The 14,429-nt window shown below is 48.5% G+C and overlaps 1 protein-coding gene across 1 annotated transcript in view; it reads left to right on the plus strand.

Annotated features, from left to right (window-relative positions):
• tbrg4 (transforming growth factor beta regulator 4) overlaps positions 1–14,429 on the plus strand; it is a 39,823-nt gene that overhangs the window by 22,022 nt on the left and 3,372 nt on the right. The window contains exons 7-10 of the mRNA XM_078398476.1: positions 1,487–1,631; positions 5,748–5,996; positions 7,538–7,649; positions 12,755–12,869. Of these exons, the coding sequence (XP_078254602.1) occupies positions 1,487–1,631; positions 5,748–5,996; positions 7,538–7,649; positions 12,755–12,869 (621 nt within the window). The remainder of the gene's footprint in view (positions 1–1,486; positions 1,632–5,747; positions 5,997–7,537; positions 7,650–12,754; positions 12,870–14,429) is intronic.

A 14,429-nucleotide genomic window follows, 5' to 3' on the forward strand; every position in this document is an offset into this window, starting at 1 on the left:
CGCTGTGAAGCAGCAAGTCTACCTCCACATGCACCTCTGTGCTGCCCCTAGCATCCTCTAACACTTTGCTCAAGATTCAACATTAACATGATTTTTGCAGTTTGATACCCAAATGTCATTCTAGTTATTCAGCTATCAGTCTGAAGTAGGGTCTCGACCCGAAACGTCACCCATTCCTTCTCTCCCGAGATGCTGCCTGACCTGCTGAGTTACTCCAGCATTTACCTTCTAATTATTTATTTATTCACTGGTTGTAAGCATTGGTGGAAGATTCACCTATTATTGCCCACATATAGCTGCTTTTCATAAAGTGTTGATTGATGGCATGTAAAATTATGAAAGTTTTGTATATAAAAATTGTGAAAGGCATAGACAGGGTGGACAGTCAGAATCTTTTTCTCCACAGTGGAAATGATAAATGTAAACCTAAACTTATCTGCACTAACCAGACATTCCCTAATTGCCTAATGTCTTAAAGAAATGTACCGAAGAATGGTTAAGGGTATCAGTAGCAGGCATCACTGCATGGCTTGGGAACAGCTCCATCCAAGACTGCAAGAAAATGCAGAGTTGTGGATGCAGCCCAAACCATCACACAAACCAACCTCCCTTCCATCGACTCCATCTACACTTCACTCCGCCTCGGCAAGGCCAGCAGCATCATCAAGGACCAATCTCACCCCTCTCCCTCTTCTCCCCTCTCCCATCAGGCAAGAGGTACAGAAGTGTGAAAATGCACACCTCCAGATTCAGGGACAATTTCTTCCTAGCTTTTGTCAGGCAACTGAACCATCCTACCACAACCAGAGCGTGGTCCCAACCTATCATCTACCTCATTGTCTGACCCAGTCTGCAGAAGGGTCTCAACCCGAAATGTCACCCATTCCTTCTCTCCTGAGATGCTGCCTGACCTGCTGAGTTACTCCAGCATTTTGTGAATAAATACCTCATTGGAGTCCTTTGGACTGGACTGTTTTTAATCAAATGTTACTAGACTTTACCTTGCACTAAATGTTATTCACTTTATCCTGTACACTGTGGACGGCTCGATTGTAATCATGTACAGTCTCTAACATGAGAGCATGCAGCAAACAAAAGATCTTCGCTATATCTAAACCAAAGCAAACCTGTATCTGTACACCACTGTGTTTTACACATTGGTAATCGGACTGTATCTTGCACTAAACGTTATACCCTTTATTCTGTATCTGTACACATTGAACAACTTGACTGTAATCACCTGGAGTCTTTTCGCTGGCTGGATAGCACCAAACAAAAAAGCTTTTCACTACCTCGGTACCAGTGACAATAATAAACTAAGCTAACTAAGTAAACAATTGGCACCCAGAGGAATGTGGAGTGACATGCAGAATGTGGAGTCTGGTCACTCTCTGTGAATGGTGCTGGTGCATTCACAACTGTGGGGGTGTCCAGTGTATTGTCTTTAAGTGCGCCCTTTTTTATTAAAGATTTTTCTTTTCTTCAGATTCACAACAAGCTGAGCGGTGCCCTGTTGGAGATGGATCCTTTCCTGCTGGTCGATTTGGTATGGTCCCTTTGTACATTACAGCAGGTTAGCCCGCTGTACCTCAGTCATGCACTCAAACCTCAGTTCTACCAAAGAATTACAGGTATGTTTTATTCTTGGAGTTTGTTTAAAACTCTTCTTGTTGGATATGGCAGTGCTTATATACCTTTTAGTTTTAGAGTCAGGCCCTTTGGCCATTTGGCCCAACAGACCCGTTCACATTAGTTCTTTGTCCTACACACTGGGGGCAATTTGCAGAAGCCAACCGGATAGTCAATAGTCAATTTATTTGTCACATACACATAAATGTGCAGTGAAATGAAAAATTACCCGCAGGGCAACAATAAGACCAATAAAAATGCAATAACACATACAATCATAAACCCGCGATTCAATAGACAATAGACAATAGGTGCAGGAGTAGGCCATTCAGCCCTTTGAGCCAGCACCGCCATTCAATGCGATCATGGCTGATCACTCTCAATCAGTACCCCGTTCCTGCCTTCTCCCCATACCCCCTCACTCCGCTATCCTTAAGAGCTCTATCCAGCTCTCTCTTGAAAGCATCCAACGAACTGGCCTCCACTGCATTCGGGGCGGGCGAAGACGCTGTCGCTGCCGCTGCCGGAGCTCCCGATGTCGGCCCCCACCCAGGGGCCTGCGGGCTTCCGACGTCCAGGCGGCCGGCGCCGGAGCCTCCGGAGACGAGTCGCAGCCGCTCCCGCAGCATCCGAAGGCAGCCAGCGCCGCAGGTGGTGAGTCCGGGCCGCGGGCTCTGTGAGCCAGAGCCCAGGTGGTCCCAGCTGGAGGCCGCCAGCTCCAGGTGCATGGCCGGTGGTAGACCGCAGCGGGAACGGAGACACGACACAGAAAACAAAGGTCGGGTCTCCGCTCGGGAGAGACACTTTTACAGTTCCCACCCCCCACCCACATAACACACAACCACAAACACTACATCATATTTAAACTACAATTAAGACAAAAAACACAAAAGACAACGGACTGCAGGCAAGCCGCAGTTGCGAGGGCAGCGCTGGCTCCTCCTCGGATCACCCAGAGGAAACCCACGCGGTCACAGGGAGAACGGACAAGCTCCGCACGGACGGAAACCTGAGGCTGGGATTAAACCCGGGTCTCTGGTGTTGTATGGCAGCTGCTCTACCCGCTGTGCCACAGTGCAGTACTGTACCTGGAAGGACTTTGTTCTCATGGGATATGATAGAATTGAATGTCTAATAATCTATGGGTTAATACTATGAAAATGAACAGAAATCAATCACTAAAACACAGCTTATTCATCGGTTAGTCCTTTCGGATTATCGAAAGGTGAAAGGCTTGGATAGAGTGGATGAGGAGAGGATGTTTCCACTAGTGGGAGAGGTCATAGCCTCAGAATTAAAGGATATTCCTTTAAGGAGGGGATGAGGGGAAATTTCTTTAGTCAGAGGGTGGTGAATCTGTGGAATTCATCGCCACAGAAGGCTGTGGAGGCCGTCAATGGATATTTTTAAGGCAGAGATAGATGGATTCTTGATTAGTACGGGTCTCAGGGGTAATGGGGAGAAGGCAGGAGAATGGGGTTAGGGGAGAGATAGATCAGCCGTAATTGAATTGCGGAATATACTTGATGGGCCGAATGGCCTAATTCTGGTCCCATTACTTATAACCTTAGTGTTGGGATCGTATGTTATTTGCATTTAACACTAATGTGGATGAATATATGTAGGAAGGAACTGCAGATGCTGGTTTGCATAGACCAGTACAACACAACAACAACCAATTTGGCCAACAATGTCTTTGCTGAACATGATGCCAAGGCCAATCTTATCCATACCCATGATCCATATGTCCAAAAGTGATCTGAGCAGAATTAGGCCATTGTCGTGTGTGCCAAGATACATTGAAGTCTGAAGAAGGGTCTCGCCCTGAAACGTCTCCCATTCCTTCTCTCCAGAGATGCTGCCTGACCCGCTGAGTTACTCCAGCTTTTTGTGTCTACCTTCGATTTAAACCAGCATCTGCAGTTCTTTCCTGTACATTGAGTGGTATCCAAACAAATTAGATAAACCATTCTTAAATACAATCACAATGCTGCTTTTCTAAACTAAAAAGGGAGCCAGACCACAATAGCACGCAACCAAAATATGTAGTGCCTCCAAAAATAATGTTGAGACAGTATTCACGTGCCAATTAAGGTTGTGTTATATTTAGGTAAGGACACAGAGTGCTGGGGTAACTCAGTGGGTCAGGCAGCATCTCTGGAGAACGTGGATAGGTGACTTTTAGGTTGAGACCCTTCTTCAGAGTTCCGACCCAGAACGTCACCTATCCGTGTTCCCCAGAGATGCTGCCTGACCCGCTGATTTACTCTGGCACTTTGTGTCTTTTTGATAAACCAGCAACTGCTGTTCCTTATTTCTACTACGTGGGTTATATTACAGTTCAGTTTATGTTTATTGTCACGTGTACTGAGGTACAGTGAAAAGCTTTTGTCGCGCGCTAACCAGTCAGTGGAAAGACAATACATGATTACAGTCGAGCCATTTACAGTGTATAGATACATGATAAGGGAATGTTATCTCTAAACTAAACTAAATAATGTTCAGTGCAAGGTAAAGCCAGCAAAGTCTGATCAAAGATAGTCTGAGGGTCACCAATGAGGTAGATAGTAGTTCAGAACTGCTCTCTGGTTGTGGTAGGATGGTTCAGTTGCCTGATAACAGCTGGGAAGACACTGTCCCTGAATCTGGAGGTGGTCGTTTTCACACTTGTATACCTTTTGTCTGATGGGAGAGGGGGAAGATGGAGTGGCCGGGGTGCCCAGAATGCTTTCAGATGATGCACTAAATCATTCAATACGATTCCTCGCCTTCCTTGTAAAAGAAGGGAACTTGGTGTCTTGGGTAACATTCTTCCAGCAACTGACAGAAATGTTGACATTTTGTCGTGTTGCTTGTGGAAAGCAGATTGACAGCCTAATGTCCCGGAGTGTGCTGCAGATGTAATTTGTTGTGGGCATCTCCGTGATAAGTGTTTGACGTGTGTCGGCTGTGGGCTGCAGTCAAACCTGCGAGGAACAGTTTATCTGTCAGACGCTGCAGTTTATTGTGACTTGCTAACTTGCTTCTACCTTCTCGGGCTGCGGGAGGGAGTGCACAGGCTTGACGGGTGAGTGGGCCGCTGGAGGCCATGCGGCAGCCTGGGGCTGGGCTGGGCTGGGCGCCGCTCCAAGAGGCCGGGCACGTGACGGGGGAGTGGGCCGCTGGAGGCCCTGCAGCAGCCTGGGGCTGGGCCGGGCGCCGCTCCGAGGCCGAGCACGTGACGGGGGAGTGGGCCGCTGGAGGCCCTGCAGCAGCCTGGGGCTGGGCCGGGCGCCGCTCCGAGGCCGAGCACGTGACGGGGGAGTGGGCTGCTGGAGGCCCTGCAGCAGCCTGGGGCTGGGCCGGGCACCGCTCCAAGAGGCCGAGCACGTGACGGGGGAGTGGGCCGCTGGAGGCCCTGCAGCAGCCTGGGGCTGGGCTGGACCGGGCACCGCTCCAAGAGGCCGGGCACGTGACGGGGGAGTGGGCCGCTGGAGGCCATGCGGCTGCCTGGGGCTGGGCTGGACCGGGCACCGCTCCAAGAGGCCGGGCACGTGACGGGGGAGTGGGCCGCTGGAGACCCTGCAGCAGCCTGGGGCTGGGCTGGGCGCCGCCCCAAGAGGCCGGGCAGGTGAGGGGGAAGGGGCCGCTGGAGGCCCTGCAGCAGCCTGGGGCTGGGCTGGACCAGGCGCCAGGCCCACAACGGTGGAGGACACCATGGCTGCGCCTGGCCAGGCCGACCCTGCAACTCCGCCAGAACAACGGGCCTTCAAGGTCAGGTCAAGATCACTGCACTTGCAACGACTGGGACTTGGACAGGTAGACACAAAATGCTGCAGTAACTCAGCAGGTCAGGCAGCTTCTTGGGAGAGAAGGAATGGGGGACGTTTCGGGTCGAGACCCTTCTTCAGACTCACTGGGACTTGGAAATGGCACAAACTGGCGACTGTACACTGTCTCAGGTGAACTACTGCTGTACACCTGTACTGTATCTGAGATGCTTATCCAAGATGTATCTAAGTGTTTATGTATAGTGATACCTGTACTGAACTGTATTTAAAAAAATGAATTTCGCTGTACCTCAGTACGTGACAAATAAAATGCCGTAAACATAAACTGCTATTTCCCGTTGTTCTCAGAAGGGGCTCAGTCGCAGAGAAGGCAGAACTACAAACTGAAGTTGGTGCACATCAATGCCACGGCTCGTCTTGAATGTCCTGAGTACAGTGGTCCCTTCTTGCCAAGCCAGTGCCTGGTTACCTGGATCTCAGAAGGCAATAAGAAGCCAAGTCCAATGCGTACTGGCGTGTGTGAGGCTTTGCAGTCAGCACTCGGGGACAAGGCTAAATATCGCTGTGGCGTTGACACCTCGTACGGCTGGGTTATTGGTGAGTGGCTAAAATCGGCTTTCATTCCTGCCCGCCTGATTCAAGGCACGCGACGTAGCGGAGTTACGTTAAGGCCGAGGGGTAACTTTAAGGAGCAGCCCATGGCTACTGTGACTCTCAACAAAGAAGATAGGCGCAAAATCCTGGAGTAACTCAGGGGGACAGGCAGCATCTCTGGATAGAAGTAATGGGTGACTTTCGGAGTGAGACCCTTCTCTACAATGCCGCCCATCGGAGGCAGGCCTTCACAGATGCGGCATGTGGCAACACTGCCCTCTGACATGGTGGCACAGCGGTAAAGTTGCTGCCTCACAACGCCAGAGAACCGGGTTCGATCCTGACCATGGGTGCTGTCTACGGAATTTGTACGTTCTCCCCGTGACCTGCGTGGGTTTACCCTGGGTGCGTCAGTTTCCTCCCACACTCCCAAGGTGTACAGGTTTATAGGTTAATTGTCTTCTGTAATTTGTCGATTATCCCTAGTGTGTGTAGGGCAGTGTCAGTGTGCGGAGTGATCATTAGTCGGCGTGGACTTGGTGGACCAAAAGGCCTGTGTTCGCCCAGTATCTGAGGGGGGATCTTATTGAAACATATAAAATTCTTAAGGGGTTGGACAGGCCAGATGCAGGAAGATTGTTCCCGATGTTGGGGAAGTCCAGAACCAGGGGTCACAGTTTAAGGATAAGGGGGAAGTCTTTTAGGACCGAGATGAGAACGTTTTTTTTCACACAGAGAGTGGTGAGTCTGTGGAATTCTCTGCCACAGAAGGTAGTTGAGGCCAGTTCATTGGCTATATTTAAGAGGGAGTTAGATGTGGCCCTTGTGGCTAAAGGGATCAGGGGGTATGGAGAGAAGGCAGGTACGGGATACTGAGTTGGATGATCAGCCATGATCATATTGAATGGCGGTGCAGGCTCGAAGGGCCGAATGGCCTACTCCTGCACCTATTTTCTATGTTTCTATCTCCCGGTTGTTAAACACTTTAACTCCCCCTTCTATTCCCACACTGACCTTTCTGTCCTGGGCTTCCTGCATTGTCAGAGTGAGGCCCAGCACCAATTGGAGGAACATCGCCTCATATTTCGCTTGGGCAGCTTATAACCCAGGGGTATGAATGTTGACCTCTCTAACTTCAAGTAACCCTTGCTTTCCCTCTCTCTCCATCTCTTCCCCCATCCTAGTTCTCCAACTAGTTTGACTGTCCTCCTGATTAAATGTTACTGCTTGTGTCCCCTCAGCTCACCATGAACCATTTTACATTTTCCTTGCGCTACGTCCCCTTTGATGTCGCGTTTTCACACCTCCTTAACGCCGTGTCTCCCTCTCCCCGACTCTCAGTCCGAAGAAGGGTCTCAACCCGAAAAGTCACCCGTTCCTTCTCTCCAGAGATGCTGCCTGTCCCCCTGAGTTCCTCCAGCGTTTTGCGTCTATCGTAAACTGAAATCCCTTTCTCTAACCTGCTGGGGTTTATGGCCTGCATGCCCTTGTGCCGTGGGTCGGCAGTGACCTTCAATGGTTCAGGTTTCTCTCCTTGTCTGCAGATGGAGAGGTCCTGATGGATTCTGAGAGCCAGCCTCTAGCCGTCCAGGACTACACAGCCTCGCACGCGCTCCAGCCCCGCGGGACAATGCCCCTTCCCCCCGGGGCCAAGAGGTGAGGAGGTAAACACGCACCACAACAGTGAGAACCTGCGCCTTTCATGCTCCCAAAAATGAAAGTGGAATTACTGAAATGTTTAGTTCAGGTTCAGTTTTAGAGACACAGCTTGGAGACATCCTCTTCAACCCACCAAATCCAATGATCACCTATATACAGACACAAAATGCTGGAGTAACAGTGGGACAGGCAGCATCTCTGGAGAGAAGGAATGGGTGACGTTTCGGTCAAGACCCTGCGGACATGATATACTGGAGTAACTCAGCAGGTCAGGCAGCATCTTGGGAGAGAATGATATGCAGGCAGCATCTCTGGATAGGGTCTGAGAAAGGGTCTCAACCTGAAACATCACCTATTCCTTTTCACCAGAGGTGCTGCCTGACCCCCCCAGGGTTACTCCGGCTTTTTGTGTCAATACCTTCGGTTTAAACCAGCATCTGCAGTTCCTTCCTACAATACTAGTTCTCTGTTATCTGTTTTGCATCCCACACACTTAGGGGCAATCTAGAGTTTACTTTACTTTAGTCTTCAGAGATACAGCGTGGAAACAGGCCCTATGGCCCATTGGGTCCATGCCAACCAATGATCGCCCGTTCTATCCTACACCCTAGGGGCAATTTACCAATTAACCAGCACGTCTTTGGAGTGTGGGAGGACACCAGAGGAAAACCCACGCAGGTCACGGGGAGGATATACAACTCTGTACAGGCAGCGCCCGTAGTCAGGATGGAACCCGGGTCTCTGGCGCTGTATGCCAGTAACTCTACCGCTGTAGAGTTCACAGTATGGTTGGCGGCAACTCCATCACTTTCCACTGAGTGATGTTTCCACTCGTGGGAGAGTCTAGGACTAGAGGCCATAGCCTCAGAATTAAAGGACCTTTCTTTTGGAAGAACATAGAAAGAAATAGAAAAATAGGTGCAGGAGTAGGCCATTCGGCCCTTTGAACTAGCACCGCCATTCAAAATGATCATGGCTGATCATCAGGAGATGAGGAGGAATTTCTTTAGTCAGAGGGTGGTGAATCTGTGGCATTCATTTCCACATACGGCTGTGGAGGCCAAGTCAATGGATATTTTTAAGGCAGAGGTAGATAAATTCTTGATTAGTACGGGTGTCAGGGCTTATGGTGGGAAAGCAGGAGAATGGGGTTAGGAGGTAGGGATAGATCAGCCATGATTGAATGGCAGAGAAGACTTGATGGGCCGAATGGCCTAATTGTGCTCCTATCCCGTATGAACATGAAATCAGCCACTCAGTTTGCGCTAGGCAAACATGAGACTACTCTGCCGCATCACATTTCTCGACATGTCCCCCTGCATTTTCCATCTCCACAATATATCACGGAACAGTACAGCACAGGAACAGGCCGTTCGGCCCACAATGTCGGTGCCGAACAAGACACCAAGACCAACTCTCATCTGCCTGAACATGATGCGCACCCTTCCATTCCCTGCATATCCATGTGCCTATCCAAAAGCATCTTAACCCCCACCGTTATTTCTGCCTCCAACACCCATCCAAAGGTCTCTTGAACTCTACCATGGTTTGGCAGAGTTCTGCCTCCAACACCACCCCTAGCAGCTCATTCCTGGCATCCACCGCCCTGTCAAAACACAACTTGTCCCGAACATTCAGTTTTCCTTTTGATAAACACAATAGAATTTGTTTCCAATTGGCAGTGTAGACCAGACTTGCTGTGTGAATACGTTTTCTTCATGTCAACACCAGCACTTCAGCCAATTGTTTTAAATCTGTACACAATTATTCTTAAAGAGCAGCATTTAATAAGGTGTTGAGATCAAGAGATTACAGTCATAGAATCGTAGAGTGATAAGGTGTGGAAACAGGCCCTTCGGCCCAACTCGCCCACACCGGCCAACAATGTCCCAGCTACACTCGTCCCACCTGCCCGCGCTTGGTCTACATCCCTCCAAACCTTTCCTATCCATGTACCTGTCTGACTGTTTCCTAAACGATGGGATAGTCCCAGCCTCAACTACCTCCTCCATACACTCACCACCCTTTGTGTGAAAAAGTTACCCCTCAGATTATTGAGGAAAAACAAAGCTCATGGTGTGAGAGGTTGACAATAAACAGCAAATAATTGAGTCAGAGAGTCATACAACATGCAAACAGGCCCCTCGGCTCAACTAGCCCACACTGTCTAACATATCCCATCTACACTAGTCCCACCTGCCTGCCTCTAATCCCATCCTATCCATGTAACTGTCTGAATGTTTCTTAGACATTGCAATAGTACCTGCCTCTAGTTCCTGCAACAGCTCGTTCCTTGCACCCTTTGTGTGAAAATGTTACTCCTCAGATTCCTATTAAATCTTTTCCCCTCACCTTATACCTATGCCCTCTGGTTCTCTATTCCCCTACTCTGCAAGAGACTCTGTGCGTCTACCTGATCTATTCCTCATGATTTTGCATACAATACAATACAATATATATTTATTGTCATTGTACAGGGGTACAACGAGATTGGGAATGCGCCTCCCATACGATGCAAAACATTAATTAGATAGTCAACCTCTATCCTTCAACTTGCAAAGAACATAGACAATGGCAGCACAGGAACAGGCCCTTCCACCCACGATGCTAGACTAATCTCTGCTGCCTGCACGTGATCCATATCCCACCATTCCCAGCATATCCATGTGCCAATCTGAAGGCCTCTTCAATGCCACTATCGTATCACCCACTGCCCTCTGTGTAAAAAATACTTGCCCTGCACTTCTCCTTTAAACGTGCCCCTCTCATTTAGTAGCTATGCCCTCTAGTCATTTCCACCCTGTGAAAAACGTTCTGATTGTTTACCCCGCCTATGTTTAGCTTAGATTAATTTAGAGATACAGCGTGGAATCGTGCCCTTCGGCCCACCGAGTCCACGCCGACCAGCACACTAACACTATCATGCACACACTAGGGACAATTTACATTTGGCCAATTAACCTGCTAACCTGTATGTCATTGGAGTGTGGGAGGAAACCAATGATCTTGGAGAAAAACCTCACGGGTCAGAGGGAGAACGTACTGACAGCACCCGTAGTCAGGATCAAACCCAGGTCTCTGGTGCCATGAGGCAGCAACTCTGCCTCTGTGCCACAATGCCTCCACCATGCCTCTTATCGATCTATCACATCTCTCCTCAACCTCCTGCGTTTGAGGGAAAATAATCCAAGCCTAGATTGCAGATACTTTTGTCAGATCTCCCCTGGAGCAGTCTATTAATATCTTTATATCTTATATTTTGGAGCAATGGAAGAACTTTGTGTGTTTGTTAGACTGGGCACCAGAACAAAAAATGCTGTTTTCTTAATTTGTTGCAGACTTCAATAATGTAGAGCACACCAATTGTGCCTGCATGAGAGTACTATGTGCTCTCAGTGCCTGCCGAAGTTCATTCCCATTCCTACATGATGGGGACAATCTAGATATTCCAGAGACAGATAATGTATTGGGAAAAAAACTGCAGATGCTGGTTTAAATCGAAGGTAGACACAAAATGCTGGAGTAACTCAGCGGGTCAGGCAGCATCTCAGGAGAGAAGGAATGGGTCGAGACCCTTCTTCAGTCACCCATTCCTTCTCTCCCGAGATGCTGCCTGACCCGCTGAGTTACTCCGGCATTTTAGGTCTACCACAGATAATGTATTACCCCACAGCTTTTCTCAGGCAACTGAATCATCCTACCACAACCAGAGAGCAGTCCTGAACTACTATCTACCTCATTGGTGACCATCGGACTATCCTTGATTGGACCTTGCTGGCTTTACCTTGCCCTAAACGTTATTCCCTTTATCATGTATCTATACACTGTGAATGGCTCAATTATAATCACCTATTGTCGTTCCGCTGACTGGTTAGCATGCAACAAAAGCTTTTCTTCTCTGGAGAGAAGAAATGGGTGACGTTTCGAGTCAAGACCCTTCTTCAGACTCGCACAAAGGTCTCGACCCGAAATGTCACCCATTCCTTCTCTCCAGAGATGCTGCCTGTCCCCCCGCTGAGTTACTCCAGCATTGTGTGTCTCCCTTCGATTTAAACCAGCGTCTGCAGTTCTTTCCTACATACATTGTTTCCACGGTGTATCTCTAAAAGAAAAGGTGCTTTATAAGTAAGGAAGCACCTTTTGTGGATAGTTTGAAGTGACTATGTACATTTTAATTGCAAACAACATATCTCAGGTTAATAGGGGCACCTCCCGTTTTATGCGTCTTTGATTTTGTGCGATTTTGCAGGAATAAGCTCGGTCATTTACTACCAACAAGTGAAATAATGCACTCAAATTTACACCAGGCAGCATCGTCGTGTTTTGTTTATTTCATGGTTTTTTGAGATGTTCTGCTTTGCAGTTTAGTTTATTGTCACGTGTACTGACATACAGTGAAAAGCTTTGCTTGCGTGCTACCCAGTCAGCGGAAAGACAATACATGATTACAATCGAGCCATTTACACAGATACATGATAAGGGAATAACGTTTAGTGCAAGGTTAAGCCGGTTACAAGAATGCTACAGTTACAAGAGTAACTGTTACAAGTAAAGTCTCTTACAAGAAAAGCTAGTTACGAGAAAAGCCAGTTACAAGAATGTAGCCACAAAATGCTGGAGTAACTCAGCGGGTCAGGCAGCATCCAGGGAGAGAAGGAATGGGTGACGTTTCGGGTCGAGACCCTTCTTCAGACTGATGTCAGGGGAGGGACCGCCTCGATTTTGAAAAAAGCTGTTCCTGAACCTGGACGTTACAGGTTTCAGGCTCCTGTACCTTCTTCCCGATGGCAGGGGTGAATTGAGTGCGTGGCCAGGGTGGTGTGGGTCACTGACGATGCTGGCTGCCTTTTTGAAGCAGCGCCTCATGTAGATCCCTTCGATGGTCTGTCTTCTCTGTGTCTCTCTTCGGTATAAACCGGCATCTGCTGTTCCTTGTTTCTACATGGCATTCTGCGCGAGTAAAATGGATGCCCTGCTAGAACAGCGCGCAGAGAGTTCCACGTGATCCGTTCTGCACGGGCTTGTTGTTTTAAATGATATGTTGCCATTTCCACATTTCTCGTCACCTGTCTAAACACCTGAACATGCCTTTAAATCCGCAGATTGGCATTGGTAACGAGGGAGTATCCGAATTACAAGTCTCGGAGCAAGGACCTGCTGGGCCGCTTTGCCATGTCCCGCCGACACCTGCAGTCTGCGGGCTTCCTGGTCGTGGATGTAAGTCTCCAAACAAGATTCTCTTGGGTGTTTATAAAGCCCTAAATGGGCTTGCCCCCCCCCATATCAAAAACCTTCTAACCCCTTGCTCTACCTCCAGGTCCCTCAGGTTGGCTGACGGGGCTGCAGGCTGTCCCCACGGTCTAGGCCTAAGCTCAGGGGTGACCGCGCTTTTGTGGAACAGCATCCCCCTCCCTATCAGATCTGCCCCCTCCATCGGCTCTTTTAAGTCCAGGCTCAAAACATACTTTAGCGTTTTGAAGCCTTCTGTTGGGCTGATTTTTGTTCTGTGCTGATACCTTTGAACTGGTTTCTTTGTGCCTGTTTCTTAGTGTGTTTTTAGTACCTGCTCTGATGTACAGCACTTTGGTCAACGTGGGTTGTTTTTAAATGGGCTTTGTAAATAAACTTGATTGATTGATTGATTGATTGATTGATTGAACCCCCTCCTGAAGTGATGGTCACCCATCCCTCAACGTCCCAAACTCCACTGGACGCAGAGGCACTGATATGTTGCCTGTAGGAATCAAGGGACTTGGGGAAAAAGCAGGAACAGTGTACTGATTTTAGATGGTCAGCCATGATCATATTGAATGGCGGTTCTGGCTCGAATTGGGTCAGGTGGGGGTAGGGATGGAGAGAGAGGGAGTGTAGGGGTTACCTGAAGTTAGAGAAATCAATATAAATACCCCTGGGTTGTCAGCTGCCCAAACAAAATATGAGGTGCTGTTCCTCCAATTTGTGATTGGCCTCACTCTGACAATGGAGGAGGCCCAGGACAGAAAGGTCAGTGTGGGAATGGGAAGGAGCATTAAAGTGTTAGGAAACCTTGAGATCTGGTAGGTGCAGGCGGGCTGAGCGAAACGATTACCCAGCCTCCGTTTGGTCTCACTGATGTATCAGACTCCACATCTTGAACAACGGATAAAGTAGATGAGGTTGGAGGAGGTGTAAGTGAACCTCTGCCTAACCTGAAAGGACTGTCGGGGTCCCAGGACAGAAGAAAAAACTGAAGGGGACTAGTCCCCACAACGAGCATAAGCTAAAGATGGCTGCAATATATCCCTTGTTTCTCTTTCCCGTCACTTTGTCTGAAGAAGGGTCTCGACCGAAAACATCACCCATTCATTCTCTCCAGAGATGCTGCCTGTGCTGCTGAGTTACTCCAGCATTCTGTGTTTATCTTAACTAGCGAATTTATGGCAAGGACAGTGGCCGTAAAGATAGTGCAAACACATAGGGACTTGATCCGAGGAGATCACCAGACAAATTAAGGTATTTATTCTCAAAATGCTGGAGTAACTCAGCAGGTCAGGCAGCATCTCAGGGGAAAAAGAATGGGTGACGTTTTGGGTCGAGACCCTTCTTCAGACAAATCAATATCGCACACTGAACGCCAACAGAGTTGTGAATCTGTGGAATTCAGTGGAGGTCAATTCACTGGAGGTATTCAAGGGAGAGTTACAGTGCACTCCATAATGTTTGGGACAAAGACCCATCATTTATTTATTTGCCTCTGTGCTACACAATTTGAGATTTGTAATAGAAAAAAAATCACAT

Source organism: Rhinoraja longicauda, chromosome 4 (genome assembly GCF_053455715.1).
Source record: "Rhinoraja longicauda isolate Sanriku21f chromosome 4, sRhiLon1.1, whole genome shotgun sequence".
Lineage (NCBI taxonomy): Eukaryota > Metazoa > Chordata > Chondrichthyes > Rajiformes > Arhynchobatidae > Rhinoraja > Rhinoraja longicauda.